This window comes from Equus quagga, chromosome 8 (assembly GCF_021613505.1).
Source record: "Equus quagga isolate Etosha38 chromosome 8, UCLA_HA_Equagga_1.0, whole genome shotgun sequence".
Lineage (NCBI taxonomy): Eukaryota > Metazoa > Chordata > Mammalia > Perissodactyla > Equidae > Equus > Equus quagga.
Genome location: NC_060274.1, coordinates 50,710,392 through 50,736,972, shown reverse-complemented (window position 1 = coordinate 50,736,972; position 26,581 = coordinate 50,710,392). Strand labels below are relative to the sequence as shown.

The 26,581-nt window shown below is 35.3% G+C and overlaps 1 protein-coding gene across 4 annotated transcripts in view; it reads right to left on the bottom strand.

The window, feature by feature from the left end:
• The window catches only part of LANCL2 (LanC like glutathione S-transferase 2), an 87,319-nt gene that overhangs the window by 21,482 nt on the left and 39,256 nt on the right, over nucleotides 1-26,581 (bottom strand). For 2 of the 4 annotated variants that reach the window (XM_046669492.1, XM_046669491.1), the window contains exons 2-3: nucleotides 21,752-22,191; nucleotides 19,909-20,026 (exon numbers count right to left, since the gene is read on the bottom strand). In XM_046669492.1, the coding sequence (XP_046525448.1) occupies nucleotides 19,909-19,969 (61 nt within the window). In that variant the 5' untranslated portion in view covers nucleotides 19,970-20,026; nucleotides 21,752-22,191. The remainder of the gene's footprint in view (nucleotides 1-19,908; nucleotides 20,027-21,751; nucleotides 22,192-26,581) is intronic. The other 2 variants (XM_046669488.1, XM_046669489.1) reach the window with 1 other exon arrangement.

Below are 26,581 nucleotides of genomic sequence, written 5' to 3'. Positions count from 1 at the left end.
TTCCCATTTAATTTGAATTCATTTCAAGGTTTTATTCATTCTTCTTTGTATCTTAAGCTAACGTGGATCCTTCTCTTTTTACTTCTCATATAATCATTTCCTCTTATCTTATTGCAAATTAAATGATGACTTTTCTGAATTTTATGCCTTCTTCATTCCAATTTTTCCATTTCTCATAATTTTTCAATTTTCTTTAGTAATCAATCCATCCAAATGACCAACCAACCAGTGAGTCAACTCACCATTTGTGGAACAGCCACGTGACACAGAGTAAGTTAATGAACATAGAAGATATAGTTTATCACCTATCCAACTTTCCTATTTTAGATTAAAGAACAGATCCAGATATTCAAGTGAACCAGAAAAGGGTCTTTTCCTGAAAATCTGTGGAGGCTGCTGAAATCTACAGGCTTCTGAAAGAAGCATGCTATAATTCCTGGGTTCAAGAGGTCAATATGACAGCTAAGTAAAAAATGAATCTGCATAAATACATACTTAATAAAGTATATTATAGGGAAAGGTATTGAAAGAAATGATAGAATGGTGAAAAGACCAAAAAAAAGCACATTTATTAATGTTTGAATTGAGGTTTTCTAATATTCTGGTCTTTGTCTAATATCCTATTCTCACTTTTACTATTTTTCATTTTGCTTCTTAAATTTCCCAAACTATGCAGCGTCTTCTCTCTTTAATTCTCCTATTTAGAGTATTCCATCTCCCTTTCAAGTTAATTCTTAACACCTATATTTTTTTTTTTTTTTAAGATTTTATTTTTTCCTTTTTCTCCCCAAAGCCCCCCGGTACATAGCTGTGTATTCTTCGTTGTGGGTTCCTCTAGTTGTGGCATGTGGGACGCTGCCTCAGCGTGGTCTGACGAGCAGTGCCATGTCCGCGCCCAGGATTCGAACCGACGAAACAGTGGGCAGCCTGCAGCGGAGCGCGCGAACTTAACCACTTGGCCACGGGGCCAGCCCCAACACCTATATTTTTTTTGAGAAGTCCTTCTTTTGTTATTGTCCATTTCTTCAAAGACGTTGAGTCAAACAGATGTAAAAGTAGCATATTAGTAAGCCCTGAAAAAAAATCCTTCCATATGATTCATTTATGATCTCAAGTGTTTTCTATATTCAAAAACTTTAAATTGTAAACATATAGAAAACAAGTTAAAGTTAAATATCTACAAATTTCAAACATAATAATCACTGTAAAAAGTTTATAAATAAGTACTTCATGATTGACTTCGAAACCCCTAAAAATAGGATGATGATCTGGTCAACCTGTGAACCTAAAAACTTACAGTTATATATATTCAATGTCTAAGTATTTTAACGTAAATGATGACAGGTAAAGTATATTTTTGAAAGAAAGGTCATCATGACGTTCTGCCCCTGAATACTTCAATATGAAAATCTAAAGTATATGAACACTTTCCTATAAGCCAAAATAGCATTATAACTATCAAAATTAATAATTATAAGTGAGACTGAGCTGAGGTACGTTTTGGGTAGATCTTGATCAGTTTTTGTACCAGTATTATCTTTGCTTCATAAAATAATGGGAAGTATCCTCATTTTCCTATCCTCTGAAATAGTTTAAAAGTAGCACTGGGATTTCCTGTTTTGTTTTTTTAATGGTCTCTTTATATTAGTTTATTGTTTGCTTTTTCCCAGTATTATTGAGGTATAACTGACAAAACTGTATATATTTAAAGTGTATAACAGGATGATCTGGTATATTTAAACACTGAAAAGAATACCACAATGAGAGCAGCTCACATAGAAGACCTAGAACAACTATGTACTGGGGCTTTGGGGAGGAAAAATAAAAAAGAAGAAGATTGGTAACAGATGTTAGCTCAGGGGGACTCTTTCCCAGCACAAGAAAAAAACCCAAAAAAATTGATTTAAGAATAGCACAATGGGGTTAATTAATACATCTATCACTTTACATCTACTCTCTTAGCAAATTTCAAGTATACAATACAATATTAGGAATTATGGTCAGCATTCTGTACGTTAAATCTACAGAACCTGTATGTCCTATAATTGAAGGCGTGTACCCTTTGATGAGCACCTCCCCATGTCCCACACTCCACAATCCCTGGTAATCACCATTCTACTCTTTACGAGTTCGATTTTTTTTTTTTTTTAGATTCCATATCTATGTGAGATCATACAGTATTTGTCTTTCTCTGTCTGGTTTATGTCACTTAGCATAACGTCCTCTGGGACCATCCATGTTGTGGCAAAAGAGAGGACTTTGTTCTTTCTCATGGCTGAAATACGCAGCTGTATACACACATATAAATGTATCTATATGTGTGTATCTATATGTATATACATATATACACATCTATGTGTGTGTGTGTATATACACCCCATATCATCTTTATCCATTCAACCATCTATGGACACAGGTTATTTCCTTATCTTGGCTATTGTGAATAATGCCACAATGAACATGGGAGTGCAAATACCTCTTCAAGATATTGATTTCGTTTCCTTTGGCTACATGCAGAAGAGAGATTGCTGGATCATAAATGGTAGCTCTACTTTTAATTTTTGAGGACCCTCTAAACTGTTTTCCATAATGGCTATACCAATTTACCTTCCCATTAACAGTGCACAAGGGTTCCCTTTTCTCCACATCCTCTCCAACACCTATCTTCTCTTTTTGATAAAAGCCACCCTAACAGGTGTGATATGTCAGTGTGGTTTTAACTTGCATTTCCCTGATAATTAGTGACATTGAGCACTTTTTCACGCACCTGTAAGCTAGTTGTATGCCTTCTTTGGAAAAATGTCCACCCAGATGCTTTGCCCATTTTTAAATTGTATTATTTATTTTTTGCTATTGAGTTGTATAAGTTCTTCATATATTTTGCATACCGACCCCTTAGCAGATACATGGTTTGCAAATATTTTCTCCCATTCTCTAAGTTGCCTTTTCATTTTGTTGATTGCTTTCCTCGCAGTACAGAAACGTTAGTCTGATGCAGTCCCACCTGTTTATTTTTGCTTTTGTTGCCTGAGCTTTATGTGTCACAGCCAAAAAATCATTGCCAAGACCCATGTCAAGGAGCTCTTTCTCTATGTTTTCTTCTGGGAGTTTTATGGTTTCAAGTCTCACATTTAAGTCTTTTATCCACTTTGAGGTAATTTTTTAGAGTAGTCGAAGATAGGGATCCAGTTTCATTCTTTTGCATGTAGATATTTAGTTTCCCCAAAACTATTTATTGGAGAGATGATCTTTTCCCATTGTAGGTTCTTGGTGCCTTTGTCAAGGGTTAATTAACCATTTGTGCATGGGTTTATTTCTAGGCTCTCCATTCTGTTCCATTGGTCTATGTGCCTGTTTTTATGCCAGCACCATACTGCTTTGATTACTACATCTTTGTAATATACTTTGAAATTAGTAAGCATGATGGCTCCAGCTTTGTTCTTCTCAAAACTTCTTTGGCTATTCTGGGTCTTTTGTAGTTCCATATGAACTTTAGAATTTTCTTCTGTTTCTGTGAAAAATACTATTAGAATTTTTATAGAGTTTGCATTGAATTTGTAGATCAGTTAGGATAATAGGGACATTTTAACAATATTAACTTTCAGTCCATGAACATGAGAGGTTTTTCCATTTATCTGCATCTTCTTCAATTCCTTTCATCAATGTCTTCTAATTTTCAGTGTACAGGTCTTCTGCGTACTTTTTAAAATTTATCCCTGAGGATTTTTTTTATGCTCTTGCAAATGGAATTCTTTCCTTAATTTCTTTCTCCAATAGAAATGCAATGGATTTTTTGTATACTGAGTTTGAATCCTGCAACTTTACTGAATTTATTTATCAGTTTAAACAATTTTTTGGTAGAATCTTTAGAGTTTTCTATATATAAGATCACGTCATCTGCAAACAGATACAATCTCACTTCCTTTCTGACTTGGATACCATTTATTCCTTTTTCTTGCCTAATTGCTCTGACTAGGATTTTCAGTACAACGTTGAATAGAAGTGGCAAGACTGGGCACCCCTTCCTTGTTTCTGATCTTAGAGGAAAGGCTGAATATAACGTTAGCTGAGTAGAATATCATTAAGCATGATGTTAGCTGTGGGCTATCAGATATTACCCTTTATTATGTTGAGGTACATTCCTTCTATACTGAATTTGTTGAGTCTTTATTATGAAAACACGTTGAAGGGGCCGGCCTGGTGGCATAGTGGTTAAGTTCACGTGTTCCGCTTTGGTGGTCAGGGGTTCGCAAGTTTGGATCATGGACGAGGACCTAGCACTGCTTGTCAAGCCACGCTGTGGTGGCATCCCACATAAAATAGAGAAAGAATGGCACAGATGTTAGCTCAGCAACAATCTTCCTCAAGCAAAAAGAAGAAGATTGGCAACAGATGTTAGCTCAGGCCAATCTTCTTTACCAAAAAAAAAAAAAAAAAAAAAACAGATGTTGAATATGCTTTCTCTGCATCTATTGAGATAGTCATATAGTTTTTATCCTTCATTATGTTAATGTTGTAAATCACATGTATTGCTTTGCATATGTTAGACCACTCGTGTATCCCAGGAACAAATCCCACTTGATTGTGGCATATGATCCTTTTAGGGTGCTGTTGAATTTGTTTTGCTAGTATTTGGTTGAGGATTTTTGCATCAATGTTCATTGGGTATATCAGCCTGTCATTTTCTTTTCTGTTAGTATCATTGTCTGACTTTGGCATGAGGGTATGTTGGTCTCATAAATCAGTTTAGAAGGGTTCTCTTCAAATAAATTTTTTTGAAGAGTTTGAGAAGGATTGGTATTTAACTTTTCTTTAAGTGTCTGACAGAATTCTCCAGTAAGTTCATGAGGTCCTGGGCTTTTCTTCATTGCTGGGAGGTTTTTGATTACTGATTCCATCTCCATACTCATATTGTTCTGTTCAGATTTTCTATTTCTTCATGACTCAGTCTTGGTAGGTTGTCTGTTTCTAGGAATTTATCCATTTCTCCTAGGATATCCAATTTATCGGCTTATAATTGTTCATAGTAGCGTCATGATCCTTTGTATTCCTGTGTATCAGCTGTAATGTCTCCTCTTTTATTTCAGATTTTATTTATTTGAATCTTCTATTTTCTCAGCTAGTCTTGGTAAAGATTTGTCAATTTTGTCTGTCTATTCAAAAAAACAACTCAGTTTTGTTGATCTTTTCCATTGATCTTCTGGTTTCTATTTCATTTATTTCTGTTGTAATCTTTGTTATCTCCTTCCTTCTGCTATCTTTGGGCTTAATTTGTTCTTGCTTTTCTAGTTCCTTGAGGTGTAAAGCTAGGTTGTTTATTTGAGATCTTTCTTCTCTCTTAATGTAGTTGTTTATCGTGATATACTTCCCTATTAGAACTGCTTTTGCTGCATCCTGTAAGTTTTGGTATGTTGTGTTTCCATTTTCATGTGTTTCAAGATACTTTTTGATTTCCCTTTTGATTTCTTCTTTGATCCACTGGTTGTTCTAAACCTTTCTGTCTACTCTTCACATATTTGTGAGTTTTCCAGTTTTTCTACTATTACCGATTTCTAGTTTCATACTATTGTGGTAGGAAAAGACACTTGATATAACGCCTATCTTCTTGAATTTGTTGAGACTTTTCTTGAGCCCTAACATATCATCTATCCTGGAGAATGTTCTGTGTGCATCTGAGAAGAACGTGTATTCTGCTACTGTTGGATGGAATGTTCTGTTAGGTCCATCTGGTCTAAAAGTATAGCTCAAGTCCAATGATCTATCCATTGCTGAGAGAGAAATATTGAAATCCCCTATTATTATTGTAGTATTGTCTATTTTTTCCCTATATATCTGTTAGTATTTGCTCAATATATTTAGGTGCTCTGATATTCGGTGCATATATAATTGTTACATCCTCTTGATGAATTGACTCCTTTACCATTATATAATGACCTTCTTTGTCTCTTGTTAAAGTTTTCAAAGTTAAAGTCTATTTATTCTGGCATAAGTATACCTACCCTTGTTCTCGTGTGTTTTTTATTTGTATGGAATATCTTTTTCTACCGCTTCAACTTTCAGCCTATGTCTATAAAGCTGACATGAGTCTCTTGTAGGCAGCATATAGTTAGGTCTTAGTTCTTTTTTATCCATCCATTAAATTTTTTATCTATGTCTTCTTGATCTGAGAATTTAATCTATTTACATTTAAAGTAATTACAGATAAGGAAGGACTTGTTGATGTCATGTGATTAATTTTATGGTTGTTTTCTAGTTCCTTTCTTCCTCTCTTGCTGTCCTTGTGATTTGATGATTTTTCCATGTTGGTATGCTTTGATTCTTTTTTTTAAATGTTTGTGTATCTACTATAGGTTTTTGCTTTGTGGATACCATGAGGCTTACATAAAATATCTGATAGTTATAACACTCTATTTTAAGTTGATACCAAGTTAACTTAAATCTCACACAAAAACTCTAGCCTTTAACTCCCAACATTTTATGTTTCTGATGTCACAATTTACATATTTTACATTGTGTATCCATTAAAAGATTATTGTAGCCAAAGTTATTTTTAATGCTTCTGTCCTTTAATCTTTGTAGTAGAGTTAAATGATTTACACATAACAATATTACATTATTATAGTATCTTAATTTTACTACACACTTGCCTATAATAGTGCTTTATGTTTCCATATTACTAACTAGCATCCTTGCATTTCAGCTTGAAGAACTCATTTCAGCATTTCTTGTAAGGCAGGTCTACTGGTGGTGAACTCCCTTGGATTTGTTTGCATGTGAAAGTCTTTCTCTCTCCTTTATTTCTGGAGGACAGCTTTGCCAGGTATAGTATTTGGGGTTGGCTCTTTTCTCTTTAAGTACTCTCAACATATCAACCCACTCTCTCCTGGCCTGTAAGTTTCTGCTGAGAAATCCACTGGTAGCTTTATGAGGGCTCCCTTGTATGTTAGGAGTTTTTTGTCTCTTGCTACCTTCAAAATTCTGTCTTTGATTTTACAGTTTTATTATAACGTGTGTTGATGAAGTCCTCTTTGGGTTGAATCTTTATGAGGGATTACGGGCTTCATGAACTTTGATGTTTATATCTCTCTCCAGATTTGTAAAACAAGTGCTCTACCTCTTCTTCCTTCTGGGACTCCTGTAATCATCAACTGTTTTGCTTGATGATATCCTATAATTTATATAGGCTTTCTTGACTCTTTTTTCCATTCTTTTTTTCTTTTTTCCTCCTCTGACTGGATAATTTCAAATGACCTGTCTTCAAGTTCACAGGTTCTTTTTTCTGCTTGATTTACTCTGATATTGATGCTCTCTATTGTATTTTTCACTTCATTCATTGTATTTTTAGCTCCAGAATTCTTGTTTTTCTTTTTATTATTAGTATCTCCCCATTAAACTTCTCATTTTGTTTATGTATCATTTTTCTGATTTCACTGAAATGTCTTTCTGTGTTTTCCTGTAGCTCACTGAGCTTCTTCAAAACAACTAATTTGAATTCTTGATCAGGCAAATCATAGACGTCCATTTCTTTGGAGGTGGTTACTGGAAAATTATTTTGTTCCTTTGGTAGTGTCATGTTTGCTTTATTTTCCATGTTCCTTGAAGACTTGTGTTTTGAAGAAGCACTCACCTCCTCCAGTCTTTACCAATTGCCTTGGGAAAGAAACACCTTCTGTCAGCCCTACTAGGGATTCTGAAGCTTTCTCAAACATTCTCTAGGGATACACCTGCTCCACATTTCCTGTTCCCTCTTAGGGAGTAATTCTTAAGATGGTATGCCTTCACCTGATTCCATGAAGCCAGGATGAGTGCTAACAGCCTCCTGTTTGCTTTCCCTAGGGCAATGCTGAATGCTCAAGTTTGTGTGCTTTCTCCAAATTTTGCAAGGTTGAGCTGAAATTCTGCCCATGCTCACTGTCTGCAAAGGCTTGCACTCACTGCCCTCAGAGGTACACAGATGGAGCCAATCATGGGGTGGGGTGGCGTGAGAGTGAGGAGCACGGAATGTCAGAGGTGTCCGTGGACCAGCTGGGGGAATTCACAGGTGAGGTGTCCCCAGCACTCTCATAGGCAGCTTCCTGATGGAGTCTGTGAAGTGGTTAATAGGATCTGTGTCCCTTTGATGAGTTCTGAGCCCTGGCTATCTTCCCAGCCTCTCCTTGCCCCTAAGTTATACAGATCACCGCAGCATTCCGGAAAGGGCAAAAAAGAAGTGGGTATCTTTGGCAGTGCCCTGCATAAGTAGGGAATCAGGCACTCACTCATATGCTCTCACTTTCACCCATGGGAGAAACTTCAGGCTGAGGAAGTTTGGCACTGAGCTGTGCCACCTTGGGAGTGAGGTGACAGAGGCAAGGTGACACTGATCTTACTCTCTTCAGGGTAAGTCCAGTCTCAAATTTTTTTGCTCCAATGGTGTGCTGGAACTTCTCTGCTGGACTCCTGGTTCCCACAAAGGTATTTTCATCTGTGTGTGATTGTCAAAATCAGTGGTCTTTGGGGTAAGACAGAAAACTCCTGTTCCACCTTTGGCTGATGTCACTCTCCTTGGGATTTCCTGTTCTTTAAAAGTTTGGTAGGGCCAGCCCAGTGGCATAGTGGTTAAGTTCATACTCTCCATTTTGATGGCCTGGGGTTCACGGTCTTAGATCCCAGGCACAGACATATGCACCACTCATCAAGCCATGCTGTAGCAGTGTCCCACATACAAAATGGGGGAAGACTGGCACAAAAGTTAGCTCAGGGACATTCTTCCTCAAGCAAAAGAAAGTTTGGTAGAATTTTCCAGTGAAATTTTTTGGGTAGACCTTTGACAACATTCTCAAGTTTTTATTTATAAACTTGTCTATTTATAAGGAACTCACACGACTGAACAAAAAAACAGAAAGCCCGATCAAAAACAGGCAGGAGATATGAATAGACATTTTTCCAAAGAAGATATACAGATGGCCAATAAACACATGAAAAGATGTTCAACATCATTAATATCAGGAAATTGCAAATCAAAAGTACACTAAGATACCACCTTCTGCCTGTTAAAATGGCTATAATCACTAAGACTAAAAATAACAAATGTTGGAGAGGGTGTGGAGAGACGGGAACCCTTATACACTGCTGGTAGGAATGCAAACTCGTTCAGCCACTACGGAAAATAGTATGAAGATTCCTCAAAAAACTAAAAATAGAATATCATATGACCCAGCTATCCCACTACTGGGTATCTACCCAAACTACTTGAAATCAACAATCAAAGTAACATAGGTACCCCTATGTTCATGGCAGCACTATTCACCATAGCCAAGACATGGAAACTATCTGAGTGCCCATCAACTGATGATTGGATAAAGAAGATGTGGTATATATATATATATATATGCAATGGAATACTACTCAGCCAGAGAAAAGACAAATTGGTCCCATTTGCAACAACATGGAAAGCCCTGGAGGGAATTATGCTTAGCGAAATATGTCAGACTGAGAAAGACAAACATCAGATGATTTCACTCATATGTGGAACATAAACAAGTACATGGACAAAGAAAACACTTCAGTGGTTACCAGGGGAAGGGGGGTGGGGGTGGTGGGCATAGGGGGTGAACAGGAGCACCTATGTGGTGACAGACAAGAAATAATGGACAACTGAAATTTCAGAATGATGTAAACGATTATGAACTCAAATAAAAACAAAACTTCTCTATTTCAACATTCTCTCTCTTCTAGGGTCAGACTTGGTAGATTATATACTTGAGGAGAATTATCCATTTCATTTATATTGTGAAATAAATTTATATAGAGTGAAAAGCAGTCATGTGATTTCTAGAATTTCCTGTTTCAATGGTTTCCCCATTTCATTTATTCTGTTTTTGTGCTTTCTTCTCCTATTTGCACACTTTTCTTTAAATCTTAATTCCATAATTAAATATAATCAATGTCACTATAAGCTTATGGCCACATTTTCTCAATCATATCTTGGCTAGTCCTCTAGTACTGGAGTTGGCAAAGTTTTTTCTGTAAATGGCCAGACAGTAAATTTTATATTAGGCTTTGAGGGCCACATTCAGTCTCTGTTACATATTCTTCTGTTTGTTTATTTCAAAATTCTAAAAAATATAAAAACCATTCTTATTTCATGGCCTGTTGAAAAATAGGCTGTGTCCCAGCTATGGCTCACGGGCCATCATCTGTCAACTCCTGCACTAGTAGAGTCCCCAGGAATGCCCTTGAGAACAATATTTCCTAGGTTCTTGTTTTATCTTTTGTTATATCTTGTATGCCTGAAGGACAAAAACTTAGGTGGATTTAAAATCTTTTCTTCATAAATTCTTTCCTTCAATATTTTGTAGTGTACTGGTCAACTTTTAAATGCAGCTACTGAGAGGTTTGACACCAATGTGATTTTTCTCCCTGTTATAAATGACTTGATCTTTTGCTAGAGTGATCACCAACCAGACAGTCTTGGTTTGTCTAGGATGTGAGATTTTCAGTACTAAACCAGGACACTTCTGGAAAACTATGATGGTTGGTCACTGTAGTTTTTACCTGGTTGTACAAAAGATTCCTCATCTTTAATTAGGATCCTTAAAACCATCTTCAGAATATCTGTCTAGCTATTACTCTTACTAGATTAATTTTCCCAGGTACACAGTAGGTTCTTTCATAATGTATATCCAGGTACATTTATTGAATTATAGTAGTAAACATCTGTTCTGTTCAATTGTTCTGTTTTCCTTTTTTGGACACTCTATTCACATATTGGATTTGCCTTTCCCTCTCTCCTATATCTATCATCTTCCCTTCAATTTATGTTATCTTTTTAAATTAATGAACTCTATATTCTAAAGCCATTTTGGGTTCATAGAAAAACAGCAGAAAGTACAGAGTTCCCATATACCTCCTATCCCTACATATGCAAAACCTCCCCCACTATTGACATCCCACACCACCGTGATACACTTATTACAATTGGTGAACCTACCTTGACACATCATTTTCATCCAAAGCCCATAGTTTATATTATAGTTCACTCTTAGTGTTATACATTCTATGGATTTTGACAAATATGATGATATGTATCCACTGGTGAAGTATCATATAGAATAGTTTCCATTGGCTTAAAAATTCTCTCTGCTACACCTATTCATCTGTCCTTCACTCCTAACTGTTTGAAACCACTAATATTTCTACTATCTCCATAGTTTTGCCTTTTCCAGACTGTCATATAATTGAAATCATACAGTATATAGCCAGATTGTCTTCTTTCACTTAGAAATATACATTTAAGTTTCCTCTATGTCTTTTAATGGCACATTTCCTTTTATTGCTGAATAATATTCCTTGTTTGGATGTATAGTTTATTTATCCTTTCTCCTACTGAAGGACATCTTGGTTACTTCAACTTTTGGCAACTATAAATAAAGGCTGCTATAAACAATTGTGTGCAGGTTTTAGTGTGGGCATAAGTTTTCAATTCATTTGGGTAAATACCAATGACCATGACTGCTGGAACATATGATAAGAGTATGTTTAGTTTTGTAAAAAGCTGCCAACTGTCTTCCAAAGTGGCTGTATCATTTTGCATTTTCATCAACAATGAATGAGAGTTCTGGTTACTCCACATCCTCACCAGCATTTGCTGTTGTCAGTGTTTTGGATTTTGGCAGTTTCTTAATGACATATGATGTTGAATATCTTTTCATAGGTTTACTTGCCATCTGTATATCTTCTTTAGTGAAGTATCTGTCATGCATTTAGCTCACTTTGTAATAGGGTTGTTCATTTTCCCATTTTTGAATTTTAAGACTTCTTTCTATATGTTGTATAAAAGCCCTTTATCAGATATGTCTTTTGCAATGATTTTCTCCTAGTCTGTGGCTTGTCTTCTTATTCTCTTGATATTGTCTTTCACAGAGCAGTTTTTAATTTTAACAAAACCTGGATTATCATTTATTTCTTTTATGGATCATGCCTTTGGTGTCGTGTGTAAATGTCATTGCAATACTCAAGGCCACATAGGTTTTCTCCTATGTTATTTTCTATGAATTTTATTTTGTGTTTTACATTTAGGTCTATGATCCATTTTGAGTTAAGTCTTTTGAAAGGTGTCTAGATTTATTTATATTTTTTGCATGCAGATGCCCAGTTCCAGCAACATTTGTTGAAATGATTATTATAAGCTTTATAGTAAGTCTTTGCCAGGTAGTGTCAGTCCTCCAACTTTGCTCTTTTCCTTCAATATTGAGTTGGCTAGTCTGGCTCTTTTTCCTCTCCACATAAACTTTAGAATTAGGTTGTCCGTATCCATAAAATGACTTCTTAGAATTTTAACTGGCATTGCACTGAATCTATAGATCAAGTTGGGAAGAACTGACACCTTGACAATATTGAGTCTTCCTATCCATGAACATGGAATATCTATTTATTTAGTTCTCTTCTGATATGTCCCATTCAAAGTTTTATAGATTAACTCACATAGATTCTGTTCACATTTTGTTAGATTTACATGTAAGTATTTCATTTCTGAGGGGTGCTAATGTAAATGATAAGGTTTTTAACTTTAAATTCCACTTAGTCATTGCTGATATATAGGAAAGTGATTGACTTTTGTACATTAACGTTATATTCTGTAACCTTGCTATAACAGCTTATTAGTTTCAGGAGGGTTTCTTTTGTTGATTCTTTCTGATTTTCTACATAGATGATCATGTCATCTGCGAAGAGAGTTTTAGTTCTTCCTTTTCAATCTGTATTCCTTTTATTTCCTTTTCTCGTCTTACTGCATTAGCTAGGATTTCCAGTACAATGCTGAAAACAGTAGTGAGAAGGAATATCCTTGCCTTGTTGCTGATCTTAGCAAGAAAGCTTCAAGTGTCTTACCATTAAATATGATATTAGCTGTAGGCTTTTTGTGGATATTCTTTATCAAGTTGCGGAAGTTCCCTCTATTGCTATTTGCTGAGAGTTTTTATTACAAATAATTGGATTTTCTCAAACGCTTTTGCTGTATCTACTGATATGATGATGCGATTTTTCCTATTTAATCCAAGTCCACTTTCAAATAACACTGTACCAATTCATGGGTAGATCAAGTATCTTATAATAACAAAATATTCCTAAGTCCTCTCTCTCATCCCTTATACCTTGCTGTCATTTATTATACTTACATAATATACACATATAAGCATACATATAAACCATATGTATATAAGTATACATAACCAAATACACTGCTATTATTTGGAACATATATTCTGATCTGTTAGGTCAATTAAGAATAAGAAAAATAAGTTCTTATTTTACCTTCACTTATTTATTCTCCAATGTTCTTCCTTTCTTTATGTAGATCTAAATGTCTAACTTGTATCATTTTCCTTCTCAAAAGAACTTCTTTTAACATTTCTTGCAAGTACAGGCAACAGATTCCCTTGATTTTTGTTGTCTGAGAAAGTTTTTATTTCTCTTTCTCTTTTTTTTTTTGCTGAGTGTCCAATCTTAAAAACTAGGCCACTGGGGCTGGCCCTCTCCTTTTTAAGGATAATTTTGCAGGGTACAGAATTCTAGGTTGGTAGTTTTTTTCTCTCTCAATATTTTACTTCATTCCACTTTCGTCTTACTTGCACGGTTGCTAAAGAGAAGTCTGATGTAATTCTGATCTTTGTTCCTCTCTAAGTAGGGGTTTTTGTTTATTTATTTATTTATTTCTGGTGAGAAAGATTTGTCCTGAGCTAACATCTGTGCCAATTTTCCTCTATTTTTTGTGTGTGGGATGCCCCCACAGAATGGCTGACAAGTGGATTATGTTTGCACCCAGGATCTGAACCTGCAAAACCAAAGTGGAGCACATGGAACTTTAACCATTCAGCCACAGGGCTGGCTCCAGTAGAGTGGTTTTTTCCCTCTGTCTCTTTCAAGATTTTCTCTTTATGTTTGGTTTTATGAAGTTTGAATATGATATGCCTAGGTGCAGCTTTCTGGGGTTTTTTAGCATTTATCCTCTTTGGTATTTTTAATTTCCTGGATCTGTAGTTTGGTGTATGATATTAGTTTGGGGAAATTCTCAGTCATTATTGCTACAAATATCGTTCCTGCCCCTTCCTCTGTTTTTTCTCCTCTGGTATTCCCATTTTATGTATGTTACACCTTTTGTCATTGCTCCACACTTCTTGAATATTCTGTTCTTCTTTTTCAGGGTTCTTTTTTCAATTTGCTTTTCAGTTTTAGAAGTTTCTATTGTCATATTCTCAAGCTCAGTGATTCTTTCCTTAGCTCTGTCTAGTCAACTAATGAGCCCATCAAAGGAATTCTTCATTTCTGTGACAGTATATTTGATTCCTAGCATTTCTGTTCGATTCTTTCTTAGAATTTCCACCTCTTTATGTATATTATCCATGTGTTCTTGCATGTTGCCTACTACTTTCATTAAAGTTCTTATCATATTATCATAGTATTTTCAAATTCCTAGTTAGGTAACTCCAACATTCCTGCCATACCTGATTCTGGTTCTAAGTTTGTTTAGTATCTTCAAATTGCCTTTTAGTTTTTTTGCCTTTTAGTTATGCCTTGTAATTTTTTATTGAAAGCTGGACATGATATACTAAGAAAAGAATCTTCAGTAAAAAGTCCTTTAATAACATAGTGGTAAGGAGTCAGGGAGTGGAAGCATACTATGGTTCTATGATTAGGTCTTAGTCTTTTCTTGAGCCTGTGCCCTTGGACCATGAACTTCACCAATGTTTCTCAAGTATTTTTCCCCTCTTAGGTTGCATAGGATGGCTAGAGAGGAATTTTCTTTCTCCCATGTGGAAATGAGTATTCCTTTCTCCCATGTGGAAAGGCTAAAGGGAGCTAGAGTTGAGCTTTTCCCTTTTCCCACATAGAAGGCTAGAGGAGGTTGGAGTTAGGTATTTCCCTACCCTCAGGTAGGTTAGGCTCTGATAAAACTCCAGTAAGTTAGGCTCTGGTAAAATAGTTCCTCCTGAGGCCCAACAATGTTAAAAAGAACAGAATGCTCTGGAAAATTTCAAAATAATTGCTTTTCCCCTCACTTGCCAGAAGCATGAGGGGATTTTACTCCAGTACTCACAGTAAAGACATGCGAGAACTCTTGGAGTTAAACCTCTTAATACTGTGCAAGCCTCCCTGTGACTGGGTCCCCCTGGAGGTTTTTTTTTTTTTTTTTTTACCATGAACAATTTATTTCAGTAACTATCTTAAATGAGAAATAACTATAGTTAAATTTTAACAAAAAAGTTTAATATCTATTTTTTTTCCAGTTACTGTGCTAGACATTGTAGATTCTAACATGGGTAAAACAACCGTCCTACTTTTCAAAATAGTAGTAATTGTAAGAATAACAGTTATTTTTATTTTAATTGAAGTATAATTGACATGTAACATTATATTAGTTTCAGGTGTACAACATAATGATTCAATATCTGTATATATTGCAAAATGAGCACCAAAATAATGATTACCATCACCTTACATAATTACTAAAAATTTTTTTCTTGTGATGAGAACTTTTAAAATTTACTCTCTCAGAAACTTTCAAACATGCAATGTAGTATTATTAACCATAGTCATCATGTTGTACATTACATCCCCATGACTTATTTATTTTATAACTGAAAGATTGGACCTTTTGACCCCCTTCACCTATTTCTCTCATCCCCCTACCTCCTTGCTTCCAGAAACCACCAGTCTGTTTTCTGTATGTATGAGTTGTTTTTGGTTTTTTTTCTTTTAGATTCCCCATGGAAGTGAGATCTTATGATATGTGTCTTTCTCTGTCTGACTTATTTCACTTAGCATAATGCTCTTGAGGTCCTTCCATGTTGTCACAAATGGCAAGATTTCAGTCTTTTTTATGCCTGAGTAATATTCCATTGTATATGTATAACTATCACATTTTCTTTATCCATCTATCCAGCAGTGGACAGTTACGTTGTTTCCATATCTGAGCTATTGTAAATAATGCTGCAATGAACATGGGGGTGCATACATCTTTTTGTTAGTGTTTTCATTTTCTTTGGATAAATATCCAGAAATGGAGTTGCTAGATCATATGGTAGTTCCATTGTTAATTTTTTTGAGGAACTTCTATACCGTTTTCCAAGTGGCTATACCAATTTACATTTGCACCAACAGTGCACAAGCCTTCCCTTTTCTCCACATCCTCACCAACACTTATTATTTCTTGTCTTTTTGATGATAGCCATTCTGACAGGTTTGAGGTGACATCTCATTGTGGGGTTTTTTTTCTGCTTTTTCTCCCCAAATCCCCCCCAGTATATAATTGTATATTTTAGTTGTGGGTCCTTCTAGTTGTGGTATGCAGGATGCCTCCTCAACGTGGCTTGATGAGTGATGCCATGTCCACACCCAGGATCTGAACCAGCGAAACCCTGGGCTGCCGCAGCGGAGGACGTGAACTTAACCACTTGGCCACGGGGCCGGCCCCTCATTGTGTTTTTGATTTGCATTTCCCTGATGATTAATGATGTTGAGCACTTTTTCATGTGTTTGTTGCCCATCTGTATATCTTCTCTGGAAAAATGTATATTCAGTTCCTCTGCCCATTATTTAATCCAGATTTTTTTTTTGCTATTGAGTTATATGAGTTCTTTGTACATTCTGGATATTAACTTCTTATCAGATATATGATTTGCAAATATTTTCTCCCATTCACTAGGTTAGCTTTTCATTTTGTTGATGGTTTCCTTTGCTGTGCAGAAGCTTTTTAGTTTTATGTAGTCCCACTTGCTTATTTTTGCCTTTGCTTTTGATGTCAGAGTCAAAAATTCATCAAGGAACTTACTGTCAAGGAGCTCACTACCCATGTTCCAGGAGTTTTATGGTTTCAGGAGTTATGTTTGAGTCTTCTATCTCTTTTCAGTTAATTTTTGTGTATGGTGTAAGATAGTGGTCTAGTTTCATTCTTTTGCATGTGGCTCTCCAGTTTACCCAGCAACATTTATTGAAGAGATTGTCCCCTCCCCATTATATAGTCTTGGCTCCTTGGTCATAAATTAATTGACCATATATGCATGGGTTTATTTCTGTGCTCTCTATTCTGTTCCACTGACCTATGTGTCTGTTTTTATGCCAATACCATACTGTTTTCATTACTAAAGCTGTGTAACATAGTTTGAAATCTGAGAGCATGATGCTTCCAGCTTTATTCTTTCTCAAAATTGCTTCAACTATTTAGGGTCCCCTAGAGTTTTTTTTAACTCTCAGATTTGTCCACACTGAGCCTCTTGCAACTCATCAATTACAGTTTAGGTTTCTTATCCCCACACTGGTTCCCACGGAGGTTTCTCTTGTGGGTCTCTGCTCTGGTAAATTGTGATTTCTCTGAATCTGCCAGTCTTATCTCCCAATATTTGGTGTAGCTGTTTGCCCTGTGACCTCACTTCTCTGATGAATCTAAGAAGAGCTGTTGATTTCTCAGTTTGTTCAGTTTTTTGCTTTATAGGATGGAGTGGTGACTTCTAAATTTTTTACATGCCAGACAGGAAACTGGAGTTCTCTTTTCAATTTATCTTTGTTACTTTTTTCCCTTTTTATGGTTTGCTGTGCTTTCTGTGCTGCCAGTTCTTTCTTCAATTCCTTGTAGTCTTCTTTTCTGAAATGATTTTGTCTTTTCCTTCACTTTCTTTTCTTATGTCTGTCAATTCTTATTTCACATCATCTTATTGTCTTGCCACCTCTTCTCTGAGTTCTTTTATTTCTGCTTCATGAACTTATTGGTTAATTAAGTTACCAAATTAATGTTGAAAATACTGCAACTTCTCTCCACATTGTAGTGGCATTTTCCTGGTGTTTTTCTTCTAACGAAAAATTTTGATTTTTCATTTTTTTCCCCTAACATTATGTATACAATTGCTAAATTTTTTCTTAAATTTTAATTGGATGAATTTTTCTAGATCAACTATTAATAGGAAGATTCTCTGGAAGAAGAAAATGGTTAGGGTAGCTCTCTCAGTTTTCCTCTTCTTATTAAGCAATCAATAGTTTATTCAATACATGGTGACTTTTGGTAACCAGATTTCTTTTGATTCTCATATTCTTTCTTGTTTTAGAAGGGCTCCTTTCATTGCTATTTCCCTCCTTCCTTATCTACACCATCAGCCAGTGCTACCAGGGATGCAGCTTCTGCCTTGTAAATTAATCCCCTCTCTTTTTGACTAGTGCTTTTTTTTTAAGTCTATAACCTCTGTTGCCTCCATATCTTTTTGTTTTGTCTCTCCTAGTTTTACCTGCCCACTTTGCACTCAGACATGCCCTCAAAAGTTTCCCCTCAGGGTGTGGCTCACTCCTAGGAATAATTATTTGTTCATTGGGAGGGCAGAAATGGCAGGATAGAGTTTGCCACCCCTGGACCCTTTGGCTTCCCTCACCTGCTACACCACCATGGCTTTCCACACTCGTGGATGCTGTTTGTTTTTCACCTACCATTATTTGTGTTTTCTCTATCTCACAATTTGCCTAAAGGGATAAGTTGTGTGTACTTCATTCATTCTTCTTCATATATTATACAGTTTTAGGAGAAAAGATAGGGACATATGGGTCTAAGCAGATTCCATAACACAATCTGAACCCCAAAACCCTGAATGATATTTTGAACCATTCAAAGCAAGTACCTCCATGATGGCTCTATCACTGATTCCAAAAGATGACAAAAAATGCGGGTTTTTAAGAAATACCGATTCTTGGAATCCTCCCCAGAGTTCTTGATATAATTGTTCTGGGGTGGAGACTGATAATCTTTGTTTATTATAAAGCTCTCTGGATGATTCTGATGCACAGCCAACTTGGGACCTAACAATCATGAAGTGAAAAACCTTTTTTCAACAACAAGAAAAAATGCTGTAAATAAAGACTTTTTAGGGGAAACCTGTGCCACTAATAACTACGTTATTTTTCCTTTCAAAATATCCTTATTCTTTGTATTTTACATCAAGTTAGCCAAAATTATCTAATTTTACATTTAGCATAAATTTCTTTGACTCTGTACGTGAACTAGCTCCATGTCTGTCTGGGTTTAAAAGTTTGAAAAATATTATATTCATAATAGGCAAATAAAATAAAGCACCATAGAAATTAATATAAAGAAAAACACAAAATGATGAGGGCCATCATGTTTGGTTGTGCACTGCAAAACCAGGTATCGGTTTATGGTGACTCTAACATGTATACTTGTGTCTATGCTGTGCATTCATTGAACTATAAAAATTTAGCAAGAAAAGGCTATAAATTTATATGCAAACTGTCATTAGCAATAATCATACTGCACTCTAATCCCTCGGAACAAGGTCTGTCTTTTATTTCCTTTATATTATTCAAATAACTAGTACAATGTTCTGAATACATGGTAATATAATAAGAATGTAAACATTAGTTAAGGTAAGCTAATTTTGAAATTAAGTCTTTTGATGGGAAGGGTATTACTGGTTGCTTGTTTAATTGTTATCAAAATCAAAATAGACATCTTTATGCATACAAATGAGTTAAATGAGTACAAGCAATAGTTTAAACAGTTTCTGTGTAACAGACCAGAGAAAGCACACAACTACAACTTGTCACAAAGATCAAAGCAACAAAAGTAAACAAAGAATCTGACCCTAGGGCAAGTCTGTTCTTATTACCCATCTTCATTGACAGCCATATATTAAGTCAAATAAACAATGTTATAAAAATATGACATACTACATATTAAAGTTCAAACTTCAGGCAGGAAGAATTTCTTTAGAAATAAAATTCCAAAGCATCTCATCAATGAAGACAGTTGAAGGCTTCATTTAAAAGGCACAAAACTTTACCATCATAAACGAAAAAAAACTTTCAAAGCCAAGTCTTATATATCATAATCCAAAAATAAAACATACCAGTTAGTTATGCCCATATTCTCACCTGTCCAACCAGTATAAGCAGAGCAATCATGCGGATCAGCTGTCTTCAGCCCTTCTTCCATTTGCTGTAGAAGATCTTTGATTTTGCTCTGGATTCGCCTTGTGAAATTATGAATGATCTGAGAACCAAAAGGAGACATAAATTTAAATTGCACAAGACTAGGACAATATTGTAATAAATATTTTAGCTAACAGCTTAAGTTGTAAGAGCATAACAGACAGAAATTATATTACCTGGCCGATTTCAAGGTTTCATTGGTTGGAGTCTACCTTGGCTTTTATAAAGCATGTTTTAAATGAGATAATGCCCTATATGAACTATAAGTCATAAGTGGGATCACAAAAAATAAGTGGCAGAAACCAAGGAAAAAAACTAGAAAAGAAAAAAAAGATACATTTGACTATACAAACATTTTAACTTCTATAAGTTAAAGAACATAAGAAAGATGGTTTACAAGTTAATGACCTGGGGGAAATATTTGCAATGTAAGACATTATAAATTTTTTAAAAGACTCTAACACTACAGAAATAGACCTAAAATGATCAATGTACTTCATAAAAAGAAATAAATCAAACGACAAGCATATGGAAAAATGTTCAATCACTTAGCAATTAGTGAAATGCAAATAAGTACAAGTACCATGATTTGTCTATCAGATTAACAAGTAAAAAAAATTTAAAAAAAATATTAAGTCCCAAAGCTGCTAAGAGCTAAGGAAACAGTTGTTCTTATTCACTGCTGGTGGTCTTTCTCATGGGAAATTTTGCAATGTTTTTAAACATGTAGTTGATAGCATTGTTCAGATTTTTCTGCCTTGGCTGATTTTTGAAAAATCTAGTTGCTATATCAATTGCTGAGCGGTATTAAAATCCTGACTATGATTGTAAAATTATGTATCTCTTTAATTGGTTTTTTTTTGCTTTTGTGTATTTTGAAATTGTTATTAGACACAGACAAATTCACGACTGATATGTCTTTGTGGTGAACTGATTCATTATCATAATGAAATTCTCTCTGTAGAATTATAGAGAAAATGTTCTCATGTTACTGTACAGGTAGGGCTTTCAGGGCAAATTTTACTGAAATTTGGGATTCTAGACTAAAAGCAAAACCTAGGAATTAAGTTACAATTGTATACATTGGGAGAACTCCAGAGAGGTTTACTTAATTCTAGAGGTACGTGTTTACCTCTAGAAAAGGGGGATGAGGCCCTAGAACAAGGAGACATTTCACAATTGTAAAATTGAACACGAATGGGCTTATCTTTTTCATAGAGAGATTTATTTATATTTCAAAGACTTACAATCAGATATTTCCAATGAAACTCTCTCAGAAGGGGAAAGGGAGATAGCTGCCTCTTTCCTGTTTATAAAAAGCACAGAAATCATACTTTTATTCATTCCTTGCCTACAATATGGACCTTGTATATGTAGAACAGTTGATCTGCTTTCATTGCATTGCCCCAAAGGTAACACCTAAGACACAGGGAATCACTCACTGGTTATCTTCTGTCTGGTAAATAATAAGAAATCTCTCATCCAGAAATCTCTTGTGAACATTCAGGAAAAAGTTAATAAGGATAAATATTAATAACCTAAACCAGACTGATGTCAACATCATGGCAGCATAAGAAGTTCCTTGTTTCTGTGCAGCCCTTAAAACAACAAAATTAGGCATCCATCCACAAACAGAAGTGCCTTTGGGTGAGTTGTAGAATGCAGCAACTTACACCAAGGGACCCATGTTGAGTCTAGCCCAGCAGCGCAGCAAATAATAGGCAAATGGATTTCAGTACCACCTATGGAACCTAAAGAAGACAGTGAACTGTTTTTGGCCTCTCACCTGTGGTCCAGGGGTGCCTGCAGAACAGTGACTTGGGCAGTCACCTTTAGATGAGAGAGCTTTTGTGGAAGTTCAGATGTCCAGAGAAGAAATTCCAACACTCCACAGGATTTAAAAACAAAACAAAACAAAAACGAGTTCGGCTGCACTGAAGTACTTAAATGGAACAGGTTTTCTTTGTCGACATTACTCCTTCCCCAGGGTAGCACAGCTTAGGGCTAAATAGATGGTCCAGGACTTCTCCCACAGGGGAAAGGGAGAGAAGGTGAGTGAATTCCCAGTCTCCAAATCTGTGCTGAAGAGACTCACTTCTCTCAAATGGCATCCGGAGCATTAAAGAGGGCACTTTGTGACTGAAGAGCAATTTGGGAAAGTGGCATAAAGGACCCCCAGAGGTCACTCATTAAAAAGATGCAGTTCCAGCTGATGCATTCTGGACTCTATCAGATACATGAAAAATCAAGGAAACATGACATCAGCAAAAGATCACAATAATCTTCCAGAAACTGAACCCAAAGACATGAAAATCTATGACTCACCCAATAAAGAATTCAAAATAGCTGTTTTAAGGAAAATCAATGAGCTACCAAAAAACACAGCAAGACAACTGATGAAATCAGGAAAACAATAAATTATCAAAATGAGAAATTCAACAAAGAGATAGAAATAACAAAAAAGAATGGAAGAGCAATTCCGGAGGTAAAGAATTCAATGATTGAAGTGAAAACTGCAATAGAGAGCATCAAAAACAGAGTAGACCAAATGGAAGATAGAATCAGTGATATAAAGGATAGGAACTTTGAAATAACTGACTCTGAGGAGAAAAAAGAGAAAAGAGTGAAAAAAGCCTACAGTATCTATAAGACATTTTCAAAAAAACCCCAACAATATCCAAATCATCAGAATTCCAGAAGGAGAAGAGAGGGAGAAGAGAGCAGAAAGTTTATTTAAAGAAATAACAGCTGAGAACTTCCCAAACCTGAAAACAGATTTGGACATCCAAGTTCACAAAGCTAATAGATTATCCCATTATTTCAATCTAAAATGACTTCCCCAACACATATTATAATAAAACTATCAAAAATTGTACGCAAAGAGAGAAACCAAAAGGCAGCAAGAGAAAAGAACATTGTAACCTACAAAGGAACACTCAAAGGGATATCAGCAAATCTGTCAGCAGAAATCTTACATTTCAGGAAAGTTTGATGATATTTTTAAAGTGCTGAAAGAAAAAAAAATGCCAACCAAGAATACACTGTCTGGTAAAGTTATCCTTCAGGAATGAAGGAGAAATAAAGACTTTCTCAGACAAACAAGAGCTAACGAAATTATCACCACTACAACTACCTAACAAGAAATGATGAAAGGAGTTCTTTAAGCTGAAATGAAGGAAGCTAACTAGTAACACGAAAACATGTGAAAATATAAAACACACTGATAAAGACAAATATGTAGTCAAATTCAGAAAACTCTAACACTGTAACACCATGGTGTGTTAACCACTTAAGTCTAGCATAAAGGTTAGAACAAAAGCATCAAAAATAACTATAGCCACTATAATTTGTTAATGAATACACAATACAAAAAGAGGCAAATGGTGACAAAAAAACATAAAAAGGTAGAGGTTTTGTAAGCGACGGAAGTTAACCTTTAGCGTAAAATAGACTCCTTTACCTATAAGATATTTTATGTAAGTCTCATGGTAACCACAAAGCAAAAAATTAAAGTAGACTCACAAAAAATAAAGATTAGGGAATCAGAACATCCATTGATGGGAAACCACTAATTCACAAAAGAATGCAGCAAGAGAGTCAAAAAGGAACAAGGAAACTACAAAACAGGTGAAAAGCAATGCAAAACATGGCACTAGGAAGTGCTTACCTATCCATAATTATAGTCACGTATTGCTTAATGACAAGGACACAGTCTGAGAAATGCATTGTTAGGTGATTTCATCATTGTGTGAAAATCATAGTGCGCTTAAATCAAGCACAAAAGAAAATGATGCAATCAAGAAATGCAGGAAACATGAGATGTATAAGGCTGCTGCTGGCGTAACACGGCATACTGTTTTCCAGTAAACTTTTTTATAAGTAGAAAGAGTATACTCTAAAATAATGGTAAAAAGTATAGTATAGTAAATATATAAACCAGTACTACAGTCATTTATTATCAAGCATTATGTACTATATATGATTTATCTGCTATACTTTTATATCACTGGCAGCTCAGTAGGTTCATTTACACCAGCATCACCACAAACATGTGAGTAATGCATTGTGCTACGTTATGATGCCCATGACATCACTAGGTGATAGAAATTTTTCAGCTCCATTATAATCTTATGGGACCATCATCATATATGCATTCTCTCAGTGATTGAAATGTCATTATGCAGTGCACAACTCTAAATGTAAGTGGATGGAGCTCTCCAATCAAAATGCACAGAGTGGCTAGATGGATCAAAAAACAAGGCCCAACTATATACTGCCTACAAGAGACTCACTTCATCTTTAAGGACAGACATAGGCTCAATGTGAAGGGATGAAAAAAGATAGTCCATGAAGTGGAAACCAAAAGAAAGCAGAAGCAGCTATACTTATATCAGAAAAAAAGAGACTTTAAGTAAAAAACAGTAACATGAGACAAGATCATTATAGAAAGATAAGAGGTCAACTCTGCAAGAAGACATAACAATTACATAGGCACTCAACATAAGACCACTTAAATATATTAAGCAAATGATAATTGAGCTGAAGGAAGAAACAGACAACAATACAGCAATAGTAAGAGACTTTAATACCCAACTTTCAACAATGGATAGATGATCCTGAGAGAAAATCAACAAGGAGACATTGGACTTTAGCCAGACATTAGACCAAATGGATGTAACAGACATATATGAGACATTCCATAGAACAAAAACAGAATGTACATTCTTCCCAAGTGCACAGGGAACATTCTCAGGGATAGATCATATGATAGACCACAAAACAAATCTTACCAAATTTAAGAAGATTGAAGTCACTTTTGTTGATAATGTTGTCAAATTGATTTCAACCCCTAGCAACACTGTATACAGCAGAGTGAAACCCTGCCCAGTCCATTTGAATCATTCTCTTATCTTTCAGCACTATATCAGACAATGCTCTGCTGCTATTCATAGGATTTTCATGGCTAAATTTTGGTGGCCAGGTCCTTCTTCCTAGTGTGTTTTATTCTGGAAGCTCTGCTGAAATCTGTCACCAAAGGCGACCTTGCTGATATTTGAAATATGGGTGGCATAGCTTTCAGCATCACAGCATCATACCAAGTAACTTTTCTGACAATGGTATGAAACTGGAAATAAACAATAAGAAGAAAACAGGAAAATCTACATATGTGTGGAAATTAAACAACACACTCCTGAACAACCAAGGGTAAAAGAAGAAATCAAAACAGAAATTAAAAAACACCTTGGAACAAATAAAAACTGAAACACAACATATCAAAATTTATGGGATATTGTAAAAGCAGTTCTAAGAGAAATGTTTACAGCAATAAACGCCTATACTGAGGAAAAAGAAAGATCTTAAATGAACAACCTAAATTTATATCTCAAGGAATAAGAAGAAATAAGCCCAAAGTTAGCAGAAGAAAAGAAATAACAATAATCAAAGCAGAAATAAATGAAACAGAAACCAGAGAAATAATAGAAATGATCAACAAAACTAAGAGCTGATTTTTTAAAAGCATAAAAAATATGACACATCTCTAGCTAGACTAAGAAAAAAAGAAAGGAGATTCAAATAAAAATAGAAATGAAAGAGGACATATTACAAGTGATACTAAAGACATACAAAGAATCACGTGAGGCTACTATGAACAATATTATGTCAACAAAATGCATAACCTAGAAGAAATGTATAAATGCCTTGAAACATACAACTAACCAGGGCTGAATAAGGAAGAAATAGAAAATATGAGCAGATCAATAAGGGATAAGGAGATTGAATGAGTAATCAAAAACCTCCCAAAACATAAAACCCCAGATGACATGGTTTCACTGGTAAATTCTACTAAACATTTAAATAAAAATTAACACCAAGACTTTTAAATTCTTCCAGAAAAGTGAAGAGGGAACATTCCCAAAAGTGTTATGCAAGACCAGCATTATCTTGATATCAAAGCCAGATAAGGATACTACAATAAAAGAAAACTACATACCAATATTCCTGATGAATATAGATGCAAAAATTCTCAATAAAATATTTAAAAATGAATTCAAAAACACACTAAAAGGCTCTTACACCATGATCCACTGGGATTTACCCTGGGATGCAACCATGGTTCAACATACACAAATCAACACATGTGATACACCACATTAATAAAATGAAAGATGAAAATCATAGGATCCCCTCAATAGATACAGAAAAAAACCTTTGGCAAAATACATCTTTTCATGATAAAACTCAAAAAACTGGGTAAGAAGGAACATACTTTAACATAATAAAGACCACATACAACATGGCTACAGCCAACATCACACTCAATGGTAAAAGGTTGAAAGCTTTTTCTTGAAGATCAGGACCAAGACAAGAGGATGCACTCTAATTACTCTTATTCAACATAGTATTCGAGGTCCTAGCTAGAGCAATCAGGCAAGATAAATAAAAGGCATTCAAATCAGAATGGAAGAAGTAAAACTGTCTATATCTGCAGATGATATGATCTTATATAGAGAAGACCCAGCAAAAATCTGTCAGAACTAATCAACAAATTCAGTAAAGTTGCAGTATATAAAATTAACATATGGAAATCAGTTGCATTTCTACATACTAGAAACAA